Genomic DNA, 27,906 nt, shown 5'->3' with positions numbered 1-27,906 from the left:
CAAATTAGGGGGAAAAATGGCACAATGGTAAATAAAATATGTTTTTCCATGACGACATGTCTCCTTTCATGTAGAACAATATCAAAAACGGAACAAAAAAAACAGCAAGTCCATGGGCTAGCAGATCGGGACGTGACTGGCGTGCAGATAGATAGCCCTTGATGATGAGATATATTTGAACTTCGCAGAACGACGTTTATGGTGATCAGTCGATGATGGGCGGTTGCACACATTGGGTCTGTACTTTCAGAGTGAGATGCAGAGACTTAATGCACGATCACCAATACACTATTGAAATGTACCAGTTGCATGCCATTTTCCCTAGCCTTCAGCAAACAATGGCCATTTAAAAAAGCACAAACATAGATTCAAAATTAGTGATAAAACCCCCGTTAATCCAGACTTGTGCACGACGGTGACTGACGTTAGGTAGCATGTTGGGAATGACAGGAATATTATTTTTGGTGTGCTGCGGCTTGGCCTGAGTCTCAGCTCAGTTCAACAGACAATGGTGCTCTGGTGTGCGTGTGCAGAATACCGTACATCGGCCCATGCACTGTTGCCAAAAGTTCCCCGATTAAAAAAAAGCCCTTGCCTTTGCACCCCCACACCAGTTTTCCTCTTTTCAGTGTGCACTCATTCATTCTATGATGCTCGCCTAGTTGAGAGGAGATTCTCTGTGCCCGGCTCCCGTTGTTTGCGTTAAACTTTCTAATGAAATCAAAAATTACTTTTTGACCAATTTAGAATTCGTTCTACTTAGGGTCAAGAGGGATTCAAGACACTCACAGAACTTTCCCTGCAAAAGACAACTTCAGGTATGTCAAGATAAGTTTTTAATATTTTTGGGAAATCAGACCCAGGAGTTGATCCCCAAAAATGTTTTAAATCGTTTTTCAATGTTGTTTGGTCCTCAAACTTAAAAAACTGCAATGGATTTCCATAACTTTCTAAGGATGTTAGGATGTGTCCCTTTAATTCCTTGGGGACGGTAGTAGATGTGATTGGTTTAACAAGTACCTTTCTCCGCTGTGAAGAATTATGGAGCCCAATTGTACTGCGGGAGGGGCTGAGGAAGAGCACCATGGAAACTACTCACCAAATCCAGTAAGTCCGCTTTAGAATACAGAGGATGACATGAAAACAAATTGATATCTGGGACTTATTCTACTGTCTGCAAGTGCATGTCAGAAGAGGTTTGGGGTACCATTCCTCATGAATTTAATGAATAATTAATTCAATTCCCATTTCTGTCTGAATATAATATAATAGGATACAATAGAATAGAGAGTTCTTAAAAACAAAACTCCACTTCATTAAGGAAGTGACATTCTAAAAACCCCAGGGGGTTCCACTGACCGCTGGGGATCTTTCTGGGGCCTCTCGATGCTGAGAATCAGTGTATAACATCTGGCTGTCGCCGTGACCCTCCAGCTTGGCTGCAGCTGTTGCTCCAAGCAGGAAGGTCAGCCTTGAGGAGGAGAGATCTCCCAAAGAGGGCCACTGGGGTCACGGCGAATGTCAATTTAACAGAACATGGTGGGACATGATGGAACATGATGGGACAGGACCATCGCGGAGTAGTGTTGCTATAGCGGATGTCATACAGTTTAAAAAAAACGTAAATACTTGATACAAAGGGAATAATAGCATTTATCTAAAAAATAAACATGGCGGTTAACCTAAAAAACATGGCTGATTATAATAATCAAATATGTCTATTCTGTAATTAGTTGGAACAAATAGATAGTGATTGTTAACATCGTGGCAAGGCAAAGTCAGACTGGGAAGATTCTTACTTTCCTTTTCCTGTCTCATTTTTCCTTGTGCCAGTCTGCCGAGGTGGCGCCTGGCAAGCACGCGGTGGCAGAGGCCTTGGAAGAGGTGCAGGAGGAGTTGATAGAACATCAACCTCTGGAGCAGGAAGACCTGAACTTCGAGAAGTGGAAGCCGAAGCCAAAACCCAAGAGGACGCTCCACGAGAAAGCGTTCGATGTGAAGACATATCTATGGAACGCTGAGACCAGAGAGTTCATGGGCCGCACTGGGCATAGCTGGTGTAAGTAGAAGTGCTCAGTTTACAGAAGTGCTCAGTAGTAGCGGTAGTAACTGCGTGTTGCCCATGCAAATCATATCATACAAAATATATCACCCACAAGAAAACGAATTCTGTGTTCAAAGCTGCAACAGGCCTGATGACACATTGGTTCTTAATTTCTATTTAAATCCATTAACTTCTCTCTCATTTGTAATCATTACAATTTTAATCGCCAATAGTTGAAGGCAAAAGTGCTGGTTTCGTGGCTTATTGTTTTTGGATGATGGTTGGGGTGGGCTGGGGCAGTGGGTGGGCGTGGGGGGGGGGGGGGGGGGGGGAGAAAGAAACGTGTCTCCCCTGTCCCTCGGCCCTGCTCACTGTACTGCGAGTGTGTGTGTGTCCAAGCTCAATGTTTACATAGGTGCACAGACAACTCTGTCCCGATGCGGACAAAAACAAGGCTGCCTGGGGACGGCTTCCCGGTGGGAGTGCGCTGTTCTGAGTCACACGCTGGCCTAGAATCACATTCCTCATACCCCTCACCCAGCTTTCCACTGCCTTTTTCATAAAGCCCCCGTGACCTCCGCATTTGACCCTAGTGTGCTCGTGGCCCCACGGTCGCAGGCGAACACGTAAAGAGTAGACAAGCGAGGTTTTTTTCCGTAGACAGAAAAAGTTGTCAAATTTCATTGCCGGTTTGGCGCAGTCCGCCAGACAAACTTTAATGGCAGAGGCTGTTACCTAGAGTTTGTTGAGTCGGTGATGATGGAGCAGGGCTCTTGATCCGACAGCCTGGTTGCTAGGCGATCTGACAGCCTCGTTACTATGTGACTCGTTTGGGTTTGAACTCCCTCAAGCCTAACCAATACACTACCATACGAGAGCACTAACATACGAGACCGGTCCAACGGGCCAAGTTTTGAGAAAATGACGCAAGCAAGAGCATGTTCCTCCTTCCTTGTCTGAAAATGAGAGTTTTTTTCCCCTCATCGTGCCCAGTACTGAAGAAGACAAGAGGCCAGGCTCAAGACAGGAAGCGATTGCTCAAGAAAGCAATGTGTGCACACTTGTGAAGGAATGGGGCCCCATGTGCCTCCTGGCAAGAAAGGAGGGGGGACTGAGTTTGAAGTCGGTGATGTGTGTCCTGTGTGAGAGGAGTGTGAGAGGGGGACACAATACCAGAGTGGGGTGATCGGGGCTCCTTGGAGCTGGCCGCAGCTCTATGGCTGCAAAAGACCGTCACTATGATGGCAACCGGAGGTTCACTGTGTTCCTGAGTGAAAGGACAGCTGGGAGAATTCTCACTGAGCTCAAACAGAAAGGCCTTTGTGGGCTCAGGGGAGGCAAAGCTGGCTGCAACCAGTCTCCTGTGAAATTGCCTGCACAGCAAAAGCCATTTAAATTTCGGGAACATTTGGGTTTGATTAGTTGCTAATGGACTGTTAATTGTAATTTGGGGAGAACAATGGTAGTTCTCAAGGTTTCCTTTTTCACACAGTTCAGGTCATTTGAATGAGTTTGTTAACAAATAAGTTTCGTAACAAAGTACAAACTGATTGGAGTGATTTCCATTTACAGACGTGGCGAGGCAACACTTAATTATTGGTTAAACACATTGGTGTGCATCCTGAGCAAAGACAGTAGAAGAGTCTAGACAGCTCAGACAGTTCCAAATTCCAACATAATAACTGGAGATTCTTCATACTTCATTATTTTCCCCCAACTCAAATCAAAGAATTTCCATTCTGATGCACACTGATAGCCATAACCACAACTATTACCCTTGCCCATTCTTCTAATGATCTCCATTAAACAGAGTTATAGTGACTGTGAATGTAATTCGTTCTCTATATCTGACCTCCATGTTGCCTCCTTCTAGTTCTGATCATCCTCTTTTACACTGCACTGTATGCCTTCCTGGCGGCCATGTTTGGTGCCTGTATGTGGTGCCTCATGCTGTCCATCAGCCCCTACCATCCAACCCACAACGACAGGGTGATGCCACCAGGTAAATATGAATTCTAACCCCCCACTCCCTATTTCTCTCTCATTCCATCCCTCTATCCATCCTCCATCCCCCTATCTGTCCATTCTATCTGAACGTAAGCACAGTTGACTGTCTATCGGTTTCCTTTGGCAGGTATGACGATGTCCCCACAACTGGATGGGCACTATGAAATTGCCTTCAACGCCTCCGACCGCAAGTCTTGGAAGAAGTATGCAAAGCTAATGGAGGAACAGCTAAGATGTGAGTCAGATACCAAACATGGTGGAATAGTTGGCATTTTGCCAAACTTGAATAGTAACTTGCAGGAGTGTGGTCTGAAAGTTAGCTGAAGATAATGTTTATTTTTGCTGGGTTCGATGGGATTCAAATGTTGGGGACATGTTGGGGGTATGACATTGAAGCAGAGCAGGCACAGTTAGTTAATCCTCTCCCCCTTACCTTCCCTACCTTTGTCCCCTGTCCCAACTGCCACTGGGAGAACTGCATGCTGGGAAGGGAAAGCCTCTTTGTGGGCAGAGCGTATCCATTGAGTTCTGCTGCTTTTTTTCCGTTCTTCAGCGGTCCGCTTTTGTCAGACTGCCTGGATCAGAGGCCTGGCGGAGCAATCGGTTTATTTATGGGACACCCCCCCCCCCCCCCCCCCCCATGTCCCTCGTTTTTTAACATTCTCCATTTCCGTGTTTCAGTACTAACCACTAACCCCCCATGAAAAAAACTAAAAATAATTGTTTCATGTCTCTCTTTCAGCGTACAATGATGCCCTACAAGAGCAGAGGAACATCCAGTGTCCGCAGGATGCGTACTTCATGCAGGATGACCAGGAGGAGAGCGCAGAGAGGAAGTCGTGCCAGTTCAAGAGGTCCTGGCTGGGCGAGTGCTCAGGGCTCCAGGACCCCAACTTTGGCTTCTCCCAGGGGAAACCCTGCATTCTCCTCCGAATGAACCGGGTAAGACACAGCTCAGATCAGATTTCATGAGATCTCCTCCATGGAGGGCCCCTCTGTTAGCCTGGTTCTAGATCTGTTTGTGCTGAGAGAACACCTCATGTGGTCGTTGTCATGCCAAACATGGTTGGCACAATCATAGGAGTTGGGAAAGACAATCCAAACAGATCTGAGCTCAGGCTATCACTCTATAGCATCAGTCAAGTAACATGAACTTCATCCTATAGCTGCATATATAATCAGCGATTGCTAAGAGGTAGTGTTATTTGTTATAGTCGTAAAGTGTAGTTCTTCGATGAAATGGAGGAAGATGCCATTGAGGTAATCTGAGATAGATACAGACATTTCAGTGACATCTTGTGGCCATTGTGAGGAGCAGATAAAAACGTTATTGTAATGTGATTACAGCAATTATGTGACTCTCGTCAATGTTGTTGTTACCATTATATACTGTAGCCTAAAGTTGTATTGTCCCCATTTGGAAAATTCTACAGTGAAACCTGGTGGGGATATCAAAAATGTATCTTATTGCTAGGTAGATGATTAGACACATTTTTTAAATTAAATGTTAAATCCTGGCTTGGTAAAGTTGAACAAGACACCATATACAGCTGGTCTCAGCTGGAGGTTAGAACGGAAACATTCAACCCAAAATGATGTGGATGAGACTTTATGTCATGATTGGTGAAAAGCCTCTGAAGAAAACTGAAGACAGCCACTGGGAATGATAAATATGCATATATTTGCAACATTGTTCCTCAACAAAATGATGACATAACAATACAAGGGTCCTTTTATTGCTCTCGCCTGTAGATTCTTGGCTATTTACCTGGTCAAGGCACTCCAGTAAATGTGACCTGTGGAGTCAAGGTACAGTAACAGACAGCATTCTTCCCTTCCAAACATCTCAACCATAACCTGGCTGTAAAAGATCTCTTCGTGACTGAATACCATAACTGCTTATGGAACACGGTGTTAGTCACAAAAACATGACTCACTGTGACCTTTCACTCTTTCAGAAAGGAGTGCCAGAAAGCTTGGGAGAACTTCAGTTCTTCCCCAAAAGCATTTTCAACCTGATGTACTACCCGTACTATGGGAAGCTGAGACACGTAAGTGAGGATTTTCAGCAGCATGATTTCCACTGCTGCTCTCATGATCTAGATTATATGCACGGTCATAGTGACGATAGCCACTCAAGTTGCTTTTGTCCCATATCCCTTCTCCCAGGTGAACTACACAGCCCCGGTGGTGGCCGTGCGTTTCAATGGGCTGCAGTACGACACCCACATCGTTGTCAAATGCAAACTCAATGGCAAGGGCATCATCAATGATTCGCCTACCGATCGCTTCCTAGGCAGTGTGTCCTTCTCCTTTGATGTGGGCGCATAGTAGTATTCCCCATCCTACTGTTGGTGTGATGTCCTCATGACAACCAGGAGACAGGAGAATATAGGGGAAAAAATCTCATTATGTTGAATCCTTGTTTTTCATAAAATAGTTGACCAGCTTCTCTCTTCTCCCTCCTGTACCCTTGTGCCTTTTGCTGAAAATAGCTAGATATTTTTGAATGTTAATGGATCATAAGCACAGACACCACACAGACACCTCACCAATAGTCTTGAGCACAAGTTAAGTAGACAAACTGAATATTACCATTGAATACTTAGCAAGATTAATACCACTAGCTAGGTTTATGAAATACAAGGTTCATCTCACAGGTATATTATTATACAGTACAAGCTGCCCTATAGTTAGTCTCTGTAGCTATGCAATTCCATTTATAATTTAAGACATTAATAGACCATTTTTAATAGACAGAAATACCTACTGTACAATAAGAATATAATCGGAACATGTTTAAGCACATTTTGATTTGAAATCAAATTCCGTACTAATTTCTTTTGAATTTGTATCTTTCAACATCATATGTATTGTGTTTTATAGACTCCAAAGGCTACCATATGAACAATGGCAGGACACTTTTACTTACACAGTAAAAAAAGAAACAGTAAATGACTAGGTTACATTTCAGGTTTTGTTATTTGATAGCTCCTTATTCCACATGTATTGATCATATATAAGCCCTATGCTGCCATTTTGTTTCCTTTTCTTTTGTATGAACACAACAAGACTGCTACTGAGAATGTAATACCGCAGGCTGACATTGATCACTATATTAGCTGATGGAAACTAAGATCTACTCTGTAAACAGACAGAGTTCACACCGTTGATAAACTTGTATACCAGTCTTGCACGCTCTTAACGAAATAACAGGCTATTTTGATATAGGCCTATACTTAATCCTTGTTACTGTATTTTTGCTATGATTCTACTAAACCTGGTATCCATGTTGTATTTATTCTGATGTATACTATAATAAATACAATGTTGATAAGAACAATGTTTTTCCATAGGAATGTATTACCTAATTGTGTAGCAGGCCAAAATATATTGTTTTAAGTAGTGATATATTTTTACATGAAACTCTTTTCTTATGTTGGTTGTCAAGCAGACTACATTAAACATAACCTATTACACACGCACAAACAAGATAGGTCTACTTTGCCCAGATATGTTCAAAGGCATTGCAGAATTATTTATTAATTTTATTCCATAATGTTGACATGGTGCAATCAATTATCAAAACTGCCTAAAGAATTGGAGATTCGAGCTAAGAAATATTCAAATAGTGAGCGCTATGCCAATTCATATTGTTTAATAAAACCATAACACTGTAGCAAATGTAAACAATAAACTTGAAACTGAATTGACTAATTTAACAATGTGTATCTGTCATTGTGTACTGTTAATAAATCCTGAAAAAATGACCTGATTTGACACTTGTCAAGTATCAAACCACAACATATCAGGTCAAATCAAATGACATTGTTTATTTGAGAGGCTTACTGATGCGTAAAACAACAAACACTAAGGTTTAGGGACTCATTCGAATGGTTTAGGTTTGGGATAAGGATACGGTTAAACTTAAGTTCATGCATTCATTCTGAGTGGTTCAATTAAGGGTTAAGGTTTGGAAAGACTTAAAACCCAAAAAACCACGAGTGTCTAGCACTGGGATTGAACACTCAACCCTCAGAGCCTGACGCCTCGATCACGTCGACAGCATCATTGCATTTTGGTACACCAGAAGTACATTCATTTCCAATGGAACGCTGTGTTTGCCTTACAGCATTGCGTTGCAGAGGCAGTTGCAGTGCATTCTGTGTGTGGCATACGTTGGATTTATCGAACGTATGCGTCAAACTTTGCATAGAAGGCTTGACAGAAATGGTAGCAGAAGGTGAATGTTGCACACATATGTAGACGGCTATAGAGAAATGGTAGCAGAAGGTGAATGTTGCACACATTTTGTTGCACACCTATCCAGATGATGCTGCGTACCATTTTGCGTAATGACTCTGTCGGTGTGATCAAGGCATGAGTCTGCAGTTTAAACGCAACAGATTAAACGCAAGCCTACTAGATGGAAATAGGTGCTCACGTTGACCCTAGAGGACAGTTTAGCTTCCACATTTTGTCAATTCTGGAACCTGCAGAACCGGCCCCTTTAGGTGTATTCCATAAGAGAATGGGCTGACCAATCCATAAGAGAGATAAACTGTACATCTATCCATTGTTCTCTATAATATGTTGAGGTCTATAGGGACAGGCTCATGTGACCTTAAACGGAGAATGAACTTGGGCCGCTACCAACATACCAGTGATGACTGCACCCATCACACAGCACTGGGACGGTTTCTCAAATGACACCCTATTCCCTTTATAGTGCACTACTTTTGAACAGAGCCTATAGAGAATATATGGGTGATTTTACTCTGGCTACTTTTGGCATTTCTTATTTTCCCCAAATTAAGTTTGTTGAGAAATAAACTTTTATCAACAGAAATACTTTTCTAACTTTGTATTGGCTTTGGCCATTTTATTCGACAATACATGGATTTCACTAAAATTTTCCCAAAATATTTAGGGATTTAACTGCCAGGTCATGTTTACTTGGTTAATATGATCAGCTGTCATAAATTCCAACCACAACATAATGAGATGTATTCTTTCAAATAGAGGACAATCTAGATGAGTGCCAGCACTTGCAGTAATAACTGAGAATACAAATACTCTTATCTTGACATATTCAAAGTTATATCATACACTCTCTCCATGTCATATCCTTGTTCTCCACTGTCACTTCCCAGTTCGTGTGTGACTTGACTTGTAACATTTTTTTAACAATATATTGAGGACTCCTTTTCTAACCAGCTGCATAAAAAATACACTCCAGGTTCTAACGGACAACAAATGCGTAACATATAGCTAGTACGAATTAGACTCATAACATATCCCTAAACCCCCCCCCCCCCCCCAATTTGATGACGTAGTACACACAAAAAATACATAGAATATCAAAAGTCAGGGTGTGGGACCATTGGCTTCTCAATGGAAAATAGTAAAATCCACAAAAACATTTTGTGAAAAATATAAAAGAAAATATATATATTTTTAAACTTTGCAAAATCGCCCATACAGTGCATTCAGAAAGTATTCAGACCCCTGACTTTTTGTTACATTACAGCCTTTTTCTAAAATTAAATTGTTATTTTCCCCTCAATCTACATAGAATACCCCATTACAACAAAGCAAAAACAGGATTACAAAAAATGAAATATCACATTTACGTAAGTTTTCGGACCCTTTACTCAGTACTTTGTTGATGCACCTTTGACAGTGATTACAGCCTTGAATCTTCTTGGGTATGACGCTACAAGTTTGGCACACCTGTATTTTGGGAGTTTCTGCCATTGTTCTCTGCAGATCCTCTCAAGCTCTGTCAGGTAGGATGGGGAATGTCGCTGCACAGCTATTTTCAGGTCTCTCCAGAGATGTTCGGTCGGGTTCAAGTCCGGGCTCTGGCTGGGCCACTCAAGAACATTCAGAAACTTCTCCCGAAACCACTCCTGCGTTGTCTTGGCTGTGTGCTATGGTCGTTGTCCTGTTGGAAGGTGAACCTTCACTCTAGTCTGAGGTCCTGAGAGCTCTGGAGGTTTTCATCAAGGATCTCTCGGTACTTTGCTCCGTTCATCTTCCCCTCGATCCTGCCTACTCTCCCAGTCCCTGCCGCTGAAAAACATACCCACAACATGATGCTGCCACCACCATGGTTCATCGTAGGGATGGTGCCAGGTTTCCTCCAGACGTGACGCTTGGCATTCAGGCCAAAGAGTCCAATTTAGGTTTCATCAGACCAGAGAATGTTGTTTCTCATGGTCGGAGTCCTTTAGGTGCCTTTGGCAAACTCCAAGCAGGCTGTGCCTTTTACTGAGTGACGGCTTCCATCTGGCCACTCTACCATAAAGGCCTGATTGGTGGAGTGCTGCAGAGATGGTTGTCCTTCTGGAAGGTTCTCCCATCTCTTGGTACCATTCCCCAGATCTGTGCCTTGACACAATCCTGTCTCGGAGCTCCGCAGACAATTCCTTCGACCTCATGGCTTGATTTTTGCTCTGACATGCACTGTCAACTGTGGGACCTTATATAGACAGGTGTGTGCCTTTCCACATCATGTCCAATCAATTGAATTTAACACAGGTGGACTCCAATCTCAAGATTGATCAATGGATGAACAGAGCTCAATTTCAAGTCTCATAGCAAAGGGGCTGAATAGTTATGTAAATAAGGTATTTGTTTATTTGTAATACATTTGCAAAACTTTCTAATAACCTGTTTCTGCTTTGTCATTATGGGGTAGTGTGTAGATTGTCATTTTTATTTAATCCATTTTAGAATAAGGCTGTAATGTAACAAAATACAGAAAAAGTCAAGGGGTCTGAATACTTTCTGAATGCACAGGGAGTCATTGCAGAGGTAACATTCATGCCACCATGTATGGCTATTTGAGATTATACAGTCATGATCCTGACCAAAGTCTCATCTTTGGGCCTGAACATTGCAGTTTTTTTTTTGCCTAACACTGCCAGGGCTAGTTTTACAACTGTATACACACACATACACACACAGAGATAATGCCAGTCACGAGTGATGTCCTTGTTTAACAAGCGCAATAAAAGGAAAGGAGAACACCAACGGTGGTTAATGAAATAAGAGTCAGCAAATTGCTACAAAACAGGAAAGCAACTTTATTTAAACGTTTCCCTCAAGTTTAGTTCAACGAGCTTACATCATTTCACATTCGTCATCAGATAGACAGACTTGGTTATGAGGGGAATAGTAGTGCAACAAAAAGGCACAAAACCATATCTTAGAGGCAAAATTAACCAGGATCAGTATAATCATAAGTATTGGTACAAAACAGAAGTTCACACCGAATAATGAGCATGATACAAGAACCGTAAGGAAATATCATCCTTGGTCAAACACACTGAATTAATTTGACTGTTTTACGAAAATAAAAAGTGGCTGTTAATTTACCTGCTCTGAGATGGGGAGGTTCAGAAAGGAGTTTCCTTCCTGTCCACACTTTGGTCATAAAATAATTTGTCAAAAACATCTCAATTCTTATACTTCTTACGAGGCCTGGGTCGTGTTCAGAAGGATACGCGGTAGCAAAAAGGTTGGCAACAGAAACATTTTATTGTTCAGGCAGTACCTCATGGTTCATAGTTTCAAAACATTCTCCCTACTGAACATGACCCAGTTCTTGTTGTAGATTTCTTAACTGGGCTATTTCTGATACCAGACCCAAGACTATGCCGCCATCCTCTTTTCCCTGAGGGGACTTTTTAACATTAGTGAAAATACAAACATCAAAATAACATTTATGCAACTGCTCCAAATGCTGGTCAGTAGCTATGTGTCTTTGTAAAGTTAGTGTCCCTTTCATTGGGTCATGGCTAGAAAGGAATACAATTTCCTAACCTTAACCTAATTCTCCTAACCTGCGGTGTAAGTTCTCCTAACCTGCCATGAAAAGTCAAATCTGACAAAAGCTGTATCCATTCTAGTCAAAACCCTTTTATTGTACTACGACTAAGAGAAGATAAGTGCAGGAGGTACAATCACAATTAAGAATCTGCTAATTTATTTTGAGGGAATTCACAAAAATAATGGCATTTTCTAATTCTGCAAAGATTTACCACTGGATACTTAGATATAACATTGGCTCTAAATTTCAATGCGCTTTCAATATTTTCTCAGTATAATTTGACATCTCTATTCATCAAAAATGAACATTCATTCTATACAAGAGAGCAATTAAAATGTACACAAATATAATACAGGATATCAACAGAACAGTGAGAGAAAACAGCCTCATTCATATGAACCTCTGGTAATAAATAACTGATGCCCTGTTATTAAGAGGAGCCATGCAATTTACATCCAAACACACTTGGTGTAATACCACTGACCATTTTGACAGGTTTTGTTGCTTGATGATTCCAGTCATATGAAAAGGACAGTCAACTTTCAAAAGTACTGTTGGGTGGGTTGAGAATTAGGGTAGGAGTGTGAATAGGGAATTTGCTGGGGGTAACATTAAGGAAAGACCCATGGGAAATGGAAAGAAACATTTGGATGCCATAGAAGCTTTGGGGATGGGGAGGCAACAGGGGAAATGTTGTGGGGGGCTTGGAGGATGTGAGGGAATGGGTAGAGGCAAAAGCAGCTGTGATTGGTTGGATTATACAGACTGGTAGCCAGTGCGACTCTTCCTCCGGCCAATCAGGTAAGAGATAAGCACAAGGATGATTAGGAAGCTGAGGGCCACGCCCACAGCAATGGGCACCAGAAAGCTCAAATCAGAGTCCATGAAGCACTCCACGGCTGCCACAGAGAAGAGACAGAGAAGAAGGGTTAGCAATGATAGCATGCTAGTGATTAGTCAGCATAAAAAGACAAGAGTTAAGAGGAGAGAAGAAACAGGATTTGGTTAAGTCCTTCACAGACATGAAGAAATTAGAATTTTTTAAAAGCAGCAAGTTCAGAACCAAGACATATTCTTCGGGGTCCGTCAGAGCATGGGCATTGATTGCAATTAGGAAAACATTTGGTCATCAGCCATCTATAGTCAGCCATGTGATGAGGAATATAAGATGTGGCAATCAAAATCAATCAATTCTAATTACACACACAGCTGTTACATGCCAAATGTTAACGGAGAAAAGCTATCATTTACACAGCCTCTTCTCCAAGTCATTGTTTCATAAGAGCTTTCCATCCGGTGAATTTCACCATTAAGTTAACTCTGCACAGTATATTAGTCAAATTAAATCAATAATTATCCCGATGACCGAAGTTAAAGCCTCAGCAGGGTGAGGATAATTTAGAAGTGCTCATAGCCAGTGCCCTGGTTTCGCTTTCTTCCAATGAAATAGGCGACCAACACAATGAGGACCAGTAAAGTCATGGCAACCCCGACCGCTATAGGAACAAGCCAGCTCTCTGTCGTATCGTCTTGGCAATCCTCCGCTGGGTGATAGTAAAGAAAGTGGGCATGGGGGGGGGGGGGGGGTTGCAGGGTGGAAGAAAGGTAAAACATCAAAATGGTGAATGCATGGTCAATCATACAGAGACGCTTCTCAGTCAAGAATAGTTGGAAAACAAAAGGAGGGATTTACTAAAATGTCCGGGGGACCAATATCATTGTAAAATATTAAAATGGTCCACGCCAGTTTATGCACAACTTCCATTCCCATTTATTGCAGCTAAAAGCATATTGAAAAGGAATTCAAAAATGAACATTGTTCAGCGCCACACAGAAGAAAAGATAATGTAAACTGAGTTAAAACATTATGAACATCTTGCTTTTCCATGACAGACTGACCAGGTGAATTCAGATTAAAAGTATGATCCTTATTGATGTCACTTGTTAAATCCACTTCAATCAATCAGTGTAGATGAAAGGAGACAGGTTAAATAAGTATTTAAGCCTTGAGACATCGATTGTGTATGTGTGCCATTCAGAGGGTGAATGGGAATGACGAAATATTTAAGTGCCTTTGAACAGGGTATGGTAGTAGGTGCCAGGCGCACCGGATTGTGTCAAGAACTGCAACACTGCTGGGTTTTTAACAAACAACAGTTTCCCGTGTGTATCAAGAACGGTCCACCACCCAAAGGACATCCAGCCAACTTGACACAACTGTGGGACGCATTGGAGGCAACATGGGCCAGCATCCCTGTTGAATGCTTTCGACACCTTGTTGAGTCAGTCCATGCCCTGACGAATTGAGTCTGTTCTAAGGTAAAAAAATATTAGGAAGGTGTTCAGTGTATCTTAATTTGAAGAATGGGTCTGTCCTGTGATTGGGATTTCCCCATTTCTTAACATGCTGCTTTATGAATTCATAAACTACCAGAAAAAAAAGGAGCCAAATAATCCTATTCATTAATGTAATCAAACCTGATTGAATCTCAAAATGGAGATGCTTCTTTGAGCAAGGCACAAAATTATCACAAACATAACATTTGATCATGTCAAGTGAATGAAAATTGGGTATAGTAAATGTTTTCAAAATTGTGTTTTAGAATTGATTGTATACACGGTCAAGAAAAAAATAAAATTTTAAAACCAAAGTAACAAACAGAATTTGTACAAAAGCAGTCAATTTTCCAAGACAACACACTGGAATGTAAAGCAATAATCAATAAGAATATATTTGAAAAGGGAAAAAAAGCAAATCATTCACATATACAGCATCTTAAAAAATGTTTTGGGGTTGACTGATTGATCAACGGAAATTAAAGGCGGCAATCAAATTTCTCCATGTCTCATGCAGACCACCTCACTACGACAAAGCGATAATACAGAGCAACTACACATTTTCACCTGTCCTTCTAACAGTACAACAATATACACATGTACTGCATATCCTGTGGACAATCATCCTTTCTCCTACTCTATCGATTGGTGCAACTTATAAGCAGTCAACTGGGCAGGGTTAGAGTCAATTCCATTTAAGTCAATTTAGGAATTAAGCTGAAATTATAATTCCAATTCTCCTCATGAAAAAGCTGCGAGGCAAATTGGAATTAGAATTTCTTAATTGGCTTAATTGAAGTGGAATAGATCCCAGCCCTGTTCACAAGTGCCCCCTTACTAACTGGCAGCTTTCAGGAGCAACACCGCAGCAACGGCTATAATATACACAGGTGTAACATTGCAGCACACATTTTCAATTTATGCCAAACTTACTTACAATTTAGTGAATTTAAATGTAAAAAAAAAAAAAGGAAAAATAATAATAATCGCCATCTGCGAAGAATAGGTTTGAATGACAGCAAATAACCAGCTATCCCCTTTTTTATTTTTTTTTATTTTTTTTACTAATGCCAACATGTAATGACAGAAGGGGTTTTGTGTTACCTTTCTTTTCAGGTTTGTCTTTTACATCCTTAAACTAGGCATGGACTTTTCAAAGTTAATTAAACACTTGGTAGATTTCACACTACACAATGTGAGCCAGTCAGTCAAAGACAGACTGACATTGGTGGCAACCATATGTCAAGTACTGCTGTGCGTGGATATAAACGACAGATGCCTCGTTTTGTCAAATCAACTTAGAGACGGAACTATATGCCAGTAATACCACCTTTTCTTTTTACCCGAGTTGCGGCCACACAGTCAAAAAGTCACATTTCCAAATTCAAACTACTGACTGACTAGTGGATGATCAGTAACGAGCTGAAAGAGCGAGGAGCACAAAGCAGCAGACCTTGATCCTGGTTAGTTAGTAGAGTTCCTGAGCCAAATCAACGAAGCTACTCAATGATGTCTCATTGAGCAGCGAGGCAAATGTGAAATGTTCAAGTCAGTCAAAATGTTGCACTGCTACGATGAATTGTGAGGATGAAAAAAACCACAAAAGAAAGGTTGAACTAAAATGTACACAAATTCAATAAGAACATAAAGAAACAAAAAAGGAATGCCAAAGGGAGGTAGGGAGCAAGTGCATGATTCATAGTGAAAAGGGCACAGCCCCCAATTGTCACAGCTCCTCGTGAATGTGCAAACTGTAGCACAAGGACTTTAAACTGGTGTTTCTATGAAATGTGCTACTTCATAAAAAGCGCCCCTATCCTGAATGAGAATCCTCCGGCAAGTAATACAAGGCATGTCAGATGTGTCAGATGCAATCACTGAGAATTTTCAATAAATAAAGGCCTTCACTGGTTCCAAAGGTTTCAACAAATTGCACTGGCAATAATCCTGCACTTGCTCCTTTACAATGGAGAAAAAAAATGAAAATATTAAGCAAATCAAACAAAACAGAAATCACAAACAAATAACAGTATGATAGTCGAACCTGGTCCTGGAGAGCATTTTGAGTCTTCAGGTTTACCTGAATAAAGCTACTCATGCCTGAGCCTAAGCAAAGCTAGACTAAGCTCAAGTCTACACCTAAGCAAAGCTAGACTAAGCTCAAGTTTACACCTAAGCAAAGCTAGACTAAGCTCAAGTCTACACCTAAGCAAAGCTAGACTAAGCTCAAGTCTACACCTAAGCAAAGCTAGACTAAGCTCAAGTCTACACCTAAGCAAAGCTAGACTAAGCTCAAGTCTAAGAGTGGCTGAAGTAAGGAGGTGATAGTCTGACTATTCCAGTTGTACAAGTCAATCGTCAATTGAAAGACTGCACTGAGATAGCCATCCAGGGCCAGGCTTTGGGACCGCCACCCCACACAAGGATCAACCTATGTTCTTGATTAAGTATCACAGATTCATGATCACAGATTGCTTTTTAGAGGGTCTGATATCCCACATAGGTCTTCCTACGACCAATCACGTAAGCAATCACTACAATGAGAATCAAGCCGGCCAGGGCGGCACCAACAATGATTGGGATTAAGATGCTGGTGTCATCCAGTGAACATTCATGGGCTGCAGACGAGAGAGAGAATCAATGAGCACAACTTGGAACATCGTCTCATGATCATTTGGTTGTTAATCAGTTTAAAAAGGGCAGAAGCATGGCATGACCTCAAATACTTACCCGTTTCATCAAACTGGACATGTAACCTATTCTACTGAAGCCCATAATGGTTATTACAGTCTATGTCTCAGTTTCAAGCATGTTAGCTGCATTTGGCTCTAGTAACCCTAGTAAGCTGTAGCATACCACTAACATAAGGGTCATGACGCAAATCCACCATCTCAGAAAGTCACCTACCTGTAGCGAATTCGCCTTTGTTGACTTCGAAGGGCTGGACGCGAAGCTCAAACGTGTAGAGAGTGAGCGTGTCGGTGACATTTAAGGTCTGCTCCTTGTTGCACATGTAGGAGCTGCCTACTGCCGCCGCCCAAATGGACATGTTGGTATTGGCTGCAACGACGGTGGCCCCTGGACATAACACACAGTGAGCAAAGCTCTAATATGCATTGCATGTACTGTGCAGGTGTTGAGTGTGTAATGTATACTGTTTATTTATTATAAAGCTGCACCGTTTCCAAGAAAAATGGCACCTCGGGGAGAATAAAGTTGATCCTATCCTAACATCCAATTAGGGACTTTGTTTCTGAAGGGGTTTGTAGTGCATTGTTGCTTACCCGTGGCTGGTATCACTGTGACGTTCAGAGCGTGCAGGTGGAACTTCTTGCCGTCCTGTAATGTGCAAAGAAACACTTATCAGCTTGACTGAAACAGACCTTACTCTGTATTTGTCCAACTGTCTACATGCTAAATGCAGACTACCAGGATAATACAGGCCTTGGTTTCAGATTTTTTTTTACATGTCTGGCTTCGTCGCCTTACATTGCTGAACGTGAACGTGATGTTGATTGTATCCGATGTCAATTTGAGATCGCTGCTGTTGGCCCTACAGGCTCCGCCCACTTCAGTCATATTGGGCACCAGGTTGATGGTCTCTTCTTTCTAATAAAGGGGAAAACACAGGTCGGTAAACAACACTAACATACTAGCAGCAAAGACCTATCTTCATAGACAAGAAAATCATGTTCCCTGACAAACATATCTGAAACTTTTCCATTGAACAGACTATTGCATGCTAAAATAAGAAACATCAAAAGGGCCTACTTTACAATCGCTATCCTACTTGTATACATACGTCTCCTTGCTTGTAGCCGATCCGTAGGCCAAAGGTGGCTATCAGGCAGGCTGTGCTGTTGACGTCAGGTGTGATGCTGTACTTTCCAGTAGTGGGCGTGGGCAGTGTAGGGGTAGAAGTGGGGGCAGCTGTGGTGGTAACGGTCGTGGTGGGCGCCACAGTGGTGGGCGCCACAGTGGTGGAGGTCATGTCAGCGGAGCATACGGTGTCTGTGTAGGGAAAACAGAGAACCTATTAAGTTCAGAGAACCAACAGGGTTGGGATCAATTCCATTTCAGAAAGTAAACTGAATTACAGTTCACTTCCTGAATTGACCCTTTTAAATTGGAATTGACCTCAACCCTGGAGAAAACACACAGTAAAATAGTTTGACATACAGTGCAATCGGAAAGTATTCAGACCCCTTGACTTTTCCCACATTTTGTTACGTTACAGCCTTATTCAAAAATTAAAAAGCAAAAAATGTTTGACAATTTTGCAAATATCACATAAGTATTCAGACCCTTACTCAGTACTTTGTTGAAGCACCTTTGGCAGCAATTACAGCCTTCGAGTCTTCTTGGGTATGACACTACAAGCTTGGCACACATGTATTTGGGGAGTTTACCCCACTGTTCTCTGCAGATCCTCTCAAGCTCTGTCCGGTTGGATGGGGAGCGCCGCTGCACAGCTATTTTCAGGCTGGGCCAATCAAGGACATTCAGAGACTTGTCCCGAAGCCATCAAACCAGATTTCCTCCAGACGTGACGCTTGGCATTCAGACCAGATAATCTTGTTTCTCATGTTCTGAGAGTCCTTTAGGTGCATCTTGGCAAACTCCAAGCGGGCTGTCATGTGCCTTTTACTAAGGAGTGGCTTCCGTCTGGCCACTCTACCATAAAGGCCTGATTGGTGGAGTGATGCATAGATGGTTGTCCTTCTTGAAGGTTCTCCCATCTCCACAGAAGAACTCTTGATCATCTCCCTGACCAATGCCCTTCTCCCCCGATTGCTCAGAGCTGGCTGCCTAGACTAGGAAGTCTTGGTGGTTCCAATCTTCTTTCATTTAAGAATGATGGAGGCCACGGTGTTCTTGGGGACCTTCAATGCTGCAGACATTTTTTTCTATCCTTCCCCAGATCCGTGCTTCGACACAATCCTGTCTCGGACATCTACGGACAATTCCTTCGACCTCATGGCTTGGTTTTCGCTCTGACATGCACTGTCAACTGTGGGACCGTATATAGACAGGTGTGTGCCTTTCCAAATCATGTCCAATCAATTGAATTTACCACAGGTGGACTCCAATCAAGTTGTGATCAATGGAAACAGGATGCACCTGAGCTCAATTTCGAGTCTCATAGCAAAGGGTCTGAATACTTAGGTAAATAAGGTAGCTGTATTTTATTTTTAATACATTTCCAAAAATCTGTTTTCGCTTTGTCATTATTTTGTTTAGACTGCGGGGAAAAAATTACTCAATCTATTTTAGAATTAACAAAATGTGGAGAAAGTCGAGGGGACTGAATATTTTCCGAATGCACTGTATGATTGTGGCACAGTTGATCTTACAATGGCCTGATGCTCGTACTACCTACCGTTGTCACTTTTGCTGCCGTTAATCACAAACGCCTGTAGAGCAACATCATACAGTGTCTGAATGACAGACTCTACTGTCAGGACATCTTCACTCTTGCAGGAGTAGTAGGTGTCAACACTCACGTTGGTGATAATTGACTTTCCTGTCACAGACATGGTTTCTAATAGCAAGAAAAATTGTCAAATATCAGCATGTACCATGTGAATAAACAGTATCACGACATCATGGCTATGAAGTCTAGTTAGTTACCGTTTGATGTAGAGTTGGGGAAGAGGCTTGAGTCATTGAGATTGTAGGAGAAGACAATGGTATCTACTTGGTAGGTTTTGTTCTTTATAGCGAATTCCACTGTCCAACTGTGCCCGTCTCCAAAACTGAGTTTCAATGTCGATGTTGTGTTATCACAGGTGCTCCCTTCGGTTGTCACATTTTCAGGCAGTACAAAAAGAACAGTTTCATTCTGAAAGGGGACGAATATATTGGACAGTCATTAAAATATTGATTCCCTTTTATCATTTCCCGCCAAATTCCTCAAGAACAGTGCAATTTCACATCATGATAAAATAGTACAGCAGACATAACATAAGTGTGTCCATTATAAATGGATTAGCAGGGGGAGAAAACTAAATATTTCATATTCTGGGACAACGGGTGGGTCTAATCCTGATTGGTTAAAACCACCTTCCATCTGGTGTCTATTCCACAAGTTACCACTGGCTAAATCTATGAAGGTAAAATGTCTATTTACTCTGTTCCATCTGACTGCGCAAACCAATGTCTCATCAGCCCAGCCAAGCAATTTATAGACTTGATCTCTACTATAAAAAAGCATAGACATAAACATTTCTTTTAAACTAACAGTTTTCAGAGATTTGTATAAATCTTGCTGTCCGTCTCTCTGACATTTGCAACATTGTTTCAAAATTCAAATTCAATCTCCATCTGTCTCATAGTAATTAACGTATCGTGAGTCGGGACGAGACAGACAGACAGCGTTTCTTAGCCGGTCGAAATTATGAATCAGCTGGCATAATTTTTATGGATATATTCAAAGAAATGCCAACCGAAAATGGGTAAAACTAAATGAAGTGCAGCTAGTTTGCAGTCTTCCCAGCTTCAGTTGGAAGTGATTGTAGTAGCTGTGTTGTTGGCTGTCTCCTATGAACAACGGTGTCCTGACGAGTGAGCAAATTTTCCATGCCAGGCAAAACCGCGCCTCATTAGCTCATTGTTATGGACGTATCCAAATAAATGTCAACAGAAAACAGCTTATACAAACGCAAATGCAGCTCCTCTGCTGTTATTCTGGCTGCTTTTTGAAATGACTAAGTTAGCTGTAGTTGGCTAGCTAGCAAGCAAGCGTATGGCAATAGAACATTTAGAATGAAGGACTGGGTCAGGTCCATAGACAGAGAACAAAAAGACCGAACGACTGGGTCGCATCTCTAGCAACCGAACTGATAGAACGAACGACCAGCTGGCTTGGGTAGCAACCCTAGATTTGTGCCGGGACTATATCTTGTGGAAGGATGAAATAGTATGAATAATTTCATCAAAATAACATTTATGAAAATGTGCCAATCATTATTTTAATACATTGCTAACCCGGCCCTCAACATCATCTCGAGCCTAACACCACATGCCAATATATCCTCCAAACATCGGCTCCGAGGGCATTTTCACTTAATTTGGCTTTTTTATTGCTAGGGACAATAACTTTGACAAACCCTGGTGGAACAAGACAAGCCATGACTACAGGATAAACCGCTGGACAGACAGAAGACTTTCCCTTCCAGTTACTCCCTCTTGTCCCCTCCGTGATTACATTAAGAACTATATTTGTCAAAGTAGATGCTCAACTCAAAACGTATTCTTATGGCTGCAGGGGCAGTATTGAGTAGCGTGGATGAAAGGTGCCCAGAGTAAACGGCCTGCTCCTCAGTCCCAGTTACTAATATATGCATATTATTATTAATATTGGATAGAAAACACTCTAAAGTTTCTAAAACTGTTTGAATTATGTCTGTGAGATTAACAGAACTCATATGGCAGGCAAAAACATGAGAAGTTCCACTTCCTGTTTGGATTTTTTCTGGGGGTGCCATATTTTCAACCAAGCTCTCATTGAAAATACAGAGAGATATGGATGGGTTTTCACTTCCTACGGCTTCCACTAGATGTCAACAGTCAATAGAACTAAGTCTGGTGACTAATGTGAAGGGGGGGGGGGTCGAAGGAGACAGAATTTAGTATGAGGTGCCATGAGGTGACCATGCATTCGACACGCGCGTTCACGTGAGAGGCAGCTCCGTTCCATCTCTCAATTGAAGTCGATGTAATTCTCCGGTTGGAACGTTATTCAAGATGTACGTTAACAACATTCTAAAGATTGATTCAGTACATCGTTGACATGTTTCTACTGACTAACGGAACGTTCGGACATTTCGTCACGTTATAGTGGTCGCGCTTTGAGACTTCGGTTAAGGTATTTGGTAAACAATTCTAAAGTAGCTAATTTGACATAAATAACGGACATTAACGAACAAATCAAGCATTTATTGTGGACCTGGGATTCCTAGGACTGCATTCTGATGAATTCATCAAAGGTAAGGAAACATTTTATCATGTATTTTCTGGTTTCTGTTGAGTCCAACATGGCGGCTAACTTGGCTATTCATCTGAGCTCCGTCTCAGATTATTGTATGGTTTATTTTTCCGTAAAGTTTTTTTGAAATCTGACACAGCGGTTGCATTAAGGAGAGGTATATCTATAATTCCATGTGTATAACTTGTATTATCATCTATATTTATGATGAGTATTTCTGTTGAAACGACGTGGCTATGCAAAGTCACTTGATGTTTTTGCAACTAGTGAATCTAACGCCTCAATGTAAACTCAGATTTTTTTGATATAAATATGAATTTAATCAAACAAAACATGCATGTATTGTGTAACATGAAGTCCTATGAGTGTCATCTGATGTAAATAATCGAAGGTTAATGATTAATTTTATCTCTATTCTGTTTTTTGTGAAAGCTATCTTTAGCTGGAAAAAATGGCTGTGGTTATTGTGGTTTTGTGGTGACCTAACAATCGTTTGTAGAGCTTTCGCTGAAAAGCCTATTTGAAATCGGACACTTTGGTGGGATTAACAACAAGATTACCTTAAAAATGATAAGACACATGAATGTCTGAGGAATTTTAATTATGAGATTTCTGTTTTTTGAATTTGGCGCCCTGCACTCTCGACTGGCTGTTGTCATATCGATCCCGTTAACGGGACTGCAGCCATAAAAGGTTAAGCAGACAGACACAAATCACTTCAAGAGTTATTTATAGGCCTATGTATATTAACATGCAGAAAAACATTTAAAGAGTAAATACACACCTTATTTACACCAACTTCATATGTGACTGAGAAGTTGACCATCAAATTGGCGTAGAGGCATAATTTGTTCTCCGTGTTGTTGACTGACACTTCAGTCCCATGTGATAGATGGAGTTCTGAAATAAAAATTAACAGCCATTTTCTTGATATGTAATGAGGCTGGGAGACTCCTGAAAACACCATTTCAATAAATTCACAGTAAACACACATCTTACCAGCATAGGTAACCTAACATGAGTGTTGGTTATTTTCTACTTGCCTTTTACAAGTAACCCAATGGAATCAAATTCTTGGAAAACTCAGTGGGGAACACACCATAGGCTAACAATTTCAAACCTTCATTGTTGTTAAAGTGTTCATCATCTGATCAATCTCACATGGAACTAAATGGGCCCGTTTTCCCGATAGCAACGGAACTTAGGTTTACAATTGTTTTACCTGTCCCAGACCTGCTGTTTTCAACTCTCTAGAGACCGCAGGAGCGGTAGAGATACTCTTAATGATCGGCTATGAAAAGCCAACTGACATTTACTCCTGATTATTATTTGACCATGCTGGTCATTTATGAACATTTGAACATCTTGGCCATGTTGTGTTATAATCTCCACCTGGCACAGCCAGAAGAGGACTGGCCACCCCTCATAGCCTGGCTCCTCTCTAGGTTTCTTCCTAGGTTTTGGCCTTTCTAGGGAGTTTTTCCTAGCCACCGTGCTTCTACACCTGCATTGCTTGCCGTTTGGGGTTTTAGGCTGGGTTTCTGTACAGCACGTCGAGATATTAGCTGATGTACGAAGGGCTTTATAAAATAAACTTGATTGATTTTAAAGAGGCATCGTTCCTACCATGCAGAGAGAATGTTTGAAGTGTTAATCTTAGCTTAACATTAGAATTACCCCACAAAACTGATGACAGATCAGCTCCTAGAACAATATTAGCCCCTATGGCTGCAAATATTGAAGTGGCTTATTATGCTTAGGATTCCCAACAATAATGCACTAAATTATAAATTGGGCAGATCCTTGGGCACATTGTTACACCATCATGAAATACATTGAGGCAAAATATTTACAGTCAGTAGCCTATTGGCAAAATAGAACTCAATTGATTGAAATATATACAGTGGGGAGAACAAGTATTTGATACACTGCCGATTTTGCAGGTTTTCCTACTTACAAAGCATGTAGAGGTCTGTCATTTTTATCATAGGTACACTTCAACTGTGAGAGACGGAATCTAAAACAAAAATCCAGAAAATCACATTGTATGATTTTTAAGTAATTAATTAGCATTTTATTGCATGACATAAGTATTTGATACATCAGAAAAGCAGAACTTAATATTTAGTACAGAAACCTTTGTTTGCAATTACAGAGATCATACGTTTCCTGTAGTTCTTGACCAGGTTTGCACACACTGCAGCAGGGATTTTGGCCCACTCCTCCATACAGACCTTCTCCAGATCCTTCAGGTTTCGGGGCTGTCGCTGGGCAATACGGACTTTCAGCTCCCTCCAAAGATTTTCTATTGGGTTCAGGTCTGGAGACTGGCTAGGCCACTCCAGGACCTTGAGATGCTTCTTACGGAGCCACTCCTTAGTTGCCCTGGCTGTGTGTTGCGGGTCGTTGTCATGCTGGAAGACCCAGCCACGACCCATCTTCAATGCTCTTACTGAGGGAAGGAGGTTGTTGGCCAAGATCTCGCGATACATGGCCCCATCCATCCTCCCCTCAATACGGTGCAGTCGTCCTGTCCCCTTTGCAGAAAAGCATCCCCAAAGAATGATGTTTCCACCTCCATGCTTCACGATTGGGATGGTGTTCTTGGGGCTGTACTCATCCTTCTTCTTCCTCCAAACACGGCGAGTGGAGTTTAGACCAAAAAGCTCTATTTTTGTCTCATCAGACCACATGACCTTCACCCATTCCTCCTCTGGATCATCCAGATGGTCATTGGCAAACTTCAGACGGGCCTGGACATGCGCTGGCTTGAGCAGGGGGACCTTGCGTGCGCTGCAGTATTTTAATCCATGACGGCGTAATGTGTTACTAATGGTTTTCTTTGAGACTGTGGTCCCAGCTCTCTTCAGGTCATTGACCAGGTCCTGCCGTGTAGTTCTGGGCTGATCCCTCACCTTCCTCATGATCATTGATGCCCCACGAGGTGAGATCTTGCATGGAGCCCCAGACCGAGGGTGATTGACCGTCATCTTGAACTTCTTCCATTTTCTAATAATTGCGCCAACAGTTGTTGCCTTCTCACCAAGCTGCTTGCCTATTGTCCTGTAGCCCATCCCAGCCTTGTGCAGGTCTACAATTTTATCCCTGATGTCCTTACACAGCTTTCTGGTCTTGGCCATTGTGGAGAGGTTGGAGTCTGTTTGATTGAGTGTGTGGACAGGTGTCTTTTATACAGGTAATGAGTTCAAACAGGTGCAGTTAATACAGGTAATGAGTGGAGAACAGGAGGGCTTCTTAAAGTAAAACTAACAGGTCTGTGAGAGCCGGAATTCTTACTGGTTGGTAGGTGATCAAATACTTATGTCATGCAATAAAATGCAAATTAATTACTTAAAAATCATACAATGTGATTTTCTGGATTTTTGTTTTAGATTCCGCCTCTCACAGTTGAAGTGTACCTATGATAAAAATTACAGACCTCTACATGCTTTGTAAGTAGGAAAACCTGCAAAATCGGCAGTGTATCAAATACTTGTTCTCCCCACTGTATATAGGCCCATGTGGCCTATTTTTTTTAAACATTTCACCTTTATTTAACTAGGCAAGTCAGATGACTGCATTAAACTCAGTTTTTATTTGAAGTATAATTTCATCCTTTACTTGATTGTAACAATTGTAAAGACTTTGGCAACTTTGTATTTGCAGTCAATTTCGTTCTGAAGTTATCAGCAGCCAGACTGATAAATATTTTGCTTCTATGTTTAGCAGAGATATTCTGTGAATAATGTGACATGGAAGGGCAAAAAAGCTCTAACTATGCACTAAGCTGTTCTAGTGGTCTGAGGCAGTCAGTTAAAAACAAGCTCTTACAAATGCAACTTTAGTATGGATTATTTTGGGAAACAGCTGATTTAACGATGCTCCTACAAAGATTCTAACAATGAACTAAGCCCTATTGTGAAACCGGCCCTGGTAGGTTATCACGAGTGACCCTGTGTCCTGTCACCCTGAGTGACTTGATATCAGAGGCCTTAGCTTGCAACAGAGGACTGGGGCCATTTCTCAACGGAAAACATTCTAATGAAAATGGAAAAAATTGCAAGGGGGAAAAAAACGTGGAAGATTTGACTTGAATATCAAGTGAGTCCTGGCAACACCATGGCAGGAGGCCAAAACCTATCCAGGCTATAAAAAAAAAAAGATATGCATTGGCTCAATGTGCAAATTCCTTTTATCAATCATAACAAGAGGATTGCTTTATAGACAGCAACTGCTATAGCAATCACTTAGGTAACTGTGCAGGTTTAAAATGTTACTGCAGCTGTTTTACAATTAAATAACAAAAGGTCAATCAGCAGATACTTGGTCACGAGACAACTTCCTGATCAACGCGCAAAGCCATATATCATAAATAAGATATAGCTAAAGTCACTAAAGTGAGAATCCTTACTGTAAATTTAGCTGAGATTTTGGATTGAACTGGATTTACAACAGTATAGTAACGCTAACGTTATCTAGCTAGTATATTACATATTGATATCTAAGCAAATGTGTGACAAGTAGCTACCTAGCAAACTACGAGTTGTGAGCCTATTTCAGTCATCGAACGTTAGACATGTTCCAAATGAACAGGGCGAATGAAGCTGGTCGATTTTGTCGTTGACATGTTTGATAACGACACATAAGGACGATACTGCTAGCTAAGCCAGAAATGAAAGACAATGCCAAACATTACTTGGTGTTTAATAGAGAGCTGTTATTTTCCCTGTCCACCCAGAAGTCATTTCTGTAACATGACCTGTCAATAAAGACAAAACGGATAATAAAACCACAACTAACGTTAGCTAACTAATTTAGAATGACAGGTCAACAGTGCCATAAACTTAAGATCTTAGATTATTGAGTCTTTGATTGCCGGTAAAGTTGCGTAAAATTCAGATGAATAAGTTTTTACTTTTCATTTATTTGTTGAGTTAAACTTAGCTACAGCTAATGTTTGATAGAAAACTAGCTAACTAGCCTAGCTAGCTACTGGCGCAGCAAATAAATAACGTAGCTAGCTAACGTTAGCTCAAGCAATATGGCTGAAGATAGGCCTGCCGCCCGAAGTGACGGAGCACCGAAAGTTCCCTCTTATGGATTACTATATTACCCAACGATGACACAAAGCAATATTTCGTTCAATTCTGTAAACATACCATTTCCAAGAGCCAGGAACAAAATCAAAAACGCACAGCGAAACATGATAACTTGGTAGCCAAAAGACTTGTTCAGGAAGCGACAACAGCTTACGACTTCAGCTACCTTTCAAGTGCAGCTCGAGCGCATCGTCTCCTCAGCAATACTAAAAAAAAAAGTACTTCCGGGTCACGGAATTTCGGAACAATAACATAAAAGTCCCCCGCGTAATATTAAAAAAGTGTCCTTAATCTGTATTTATCTATGATATATGAAAGAAGAAGAAATCTAAACATTAACAATGATAAATATTTGTTCATATTTAAGTGAAATGTGCATTAAATGTGGGTTTAAAAACATGTTCCAAGGTCAAATAAATGCTCCCAATGCAATACACTGTATATGAAATACATATTGGTTTACAGATAGAAAACTATTCTAGGTGCCGAAGTAAAAGATGGGTTGGGATTACTCACTAGGGTCTATAAAATCTATATATGGTGTTATTTCATGGGGGACTCCAGTCTAAATACCCAGCAACACTTTCTACTCAAC

General features: G+C 41.3%; 2 protein-coding genes across 4 annotated transcripts; one reads left to right on the top strand and one right to left on the bottom strand.

Moving 5' to 3' along the window:
• The first annotated feature begins 606 nt into the window (after nucleotides 1-606).
• On the top strand, nucleotides 607-7,764 carry LOC139581083 (protein ATP1B4-like). Its single transcript, XM_071410457.1, has 9 exons — nucleotides 607-818; nucleotides 1,038-1,107; nucleotides 1,834-2,059; nucleotides 3,918-4,046; nucleotides 4,179-4,286; nucleotides 4,794-4,993; nucleotides 5,804-5,860; nucleotides 6,010-6,102; nucleotides 6,221-7,764. The coding sequence occupies exons 2-9, from the start codon at nucleotides 1,042-1,044 to the stop codon at nucleotides 6,380-6,382; spliced, it is 1,041 nt and encodes a 346-aa protein (XP_071266558.1). The 5' UTR covers nucleotides 607-818; nucleotides 1,038-1,041; the 3' UTR covers nucleotides 6,383-7,764.
• A 3,358-nt stretch (nucleotides 7,765-11,122) lies between these two features.
• Nucleotides 11,123-27,511, bottom strand: LOC139581082 (lysosome-associated membrane glycoprotein 2-like). 3 transcript variants are annotated; one of them, XM_071410454.1, is made up of 9 exons: nucleotides 27,372-27,511; nucleotides 22,997-23,112; nucleotides 19,857-20,067; nucleotides 19,606-19,767; nucleotides 18,028-18,236; nucleotides 17,715-17,834; nucleotides 17,510-17,564; nucleotides 17,133-17,303; nucleotides 11,123-13,432 (listed from the first exon to the last, which is right to left on the bottom strand). In XM_071410454.1, exons 1-9 carry the CDS (start codon nucleotides 27,415-27,417, stop codon nucleotides 13,287-13,289), a joined length of 1,236 nt encoding a protein of 411 aa, XP_071266555.1. In that variant the 5' UTR covers nucleotides 27,418-27,511; the 3' UTR covers nucleotides 11,123-13,286. The 3 variants fall into 3 exon arrangements, with proteins under 3 accessions (XP_071266555.1, XP_071266556.1, XP_071266557.1); XM_071410455.1 differs by having other exon boundaries at nucleotides 11,123-12,787; XM_071410456.1 differs by lacking the exon at nucleotides 11,123-13,432 and adding an exon at nucleotides 13,636-16,843.
• Nucleotides 27,512-27,906: the final 395 nt, after the last annotated feature.

The sequence above is a fragment of the Salvelinus alpinus genome, chromosome 7 (assembly GCF_045679555.1).
Source record: "Salvelinus alpinus chromosome 7, SLU_Salpinus.1, whole genome shotgun sequence".
NCBI lineage: Eukaryota > Metazoa > Chordata > Actinopteri > Salmoniformes > Salmonidae > Salvelinus > Salvelinus alpinus.
This window is presented reverse-complemented; position numbering and strand designations above follow the sequence as displayed.

Excerpts from the sequence above, each read along its gene's own strand:
- LOC139581082 (XM_071410454.1), bottom strand. The coding sequence starts at position 27,417 with ATGTTTCGCTGTGCGTTTTTGATTTTGTTCCTGGCTCTTGGAAATG. Across the intron at positions 23,113-27,371 it reads GTTCCTGGCTCTTGGAAATG|AACTCCATCTATCACATGGG; the intron begins GTATGTTTACAG and ends TTTTTATTTCAG. Across the intron at positions 19,768-19,856 it reads CCCCAACTCTACATCAAACG|AAACCATGTCTGTGACAGGA; the intron begins GTAACTAACTAG and ends TCTTGCTATTAG.
- LOC139581083 (XM_071410457.1), top strand. The coding sequence starts at position 1,042 with ATGGAGCCCAATTGTACTGCGGGAGGGGCTGAGGAAGAGCACCATGGA. Across the intron at positions 4,047-4,178 it reads CGACAGGGTGATGCCACCAG|GTATGACGATGTCCCCACAA; the intron begins GTAAATATGAAT and ends TTCCTTTGGCAG. Across the intron at positions 4,994-5,803 it reads TTCTCCTCCGAATGAACCGG|ATTCTTGGCTATTTACCTGG; the intron begins GTAAGACACAGC and ends TCTCGCCTGTAG.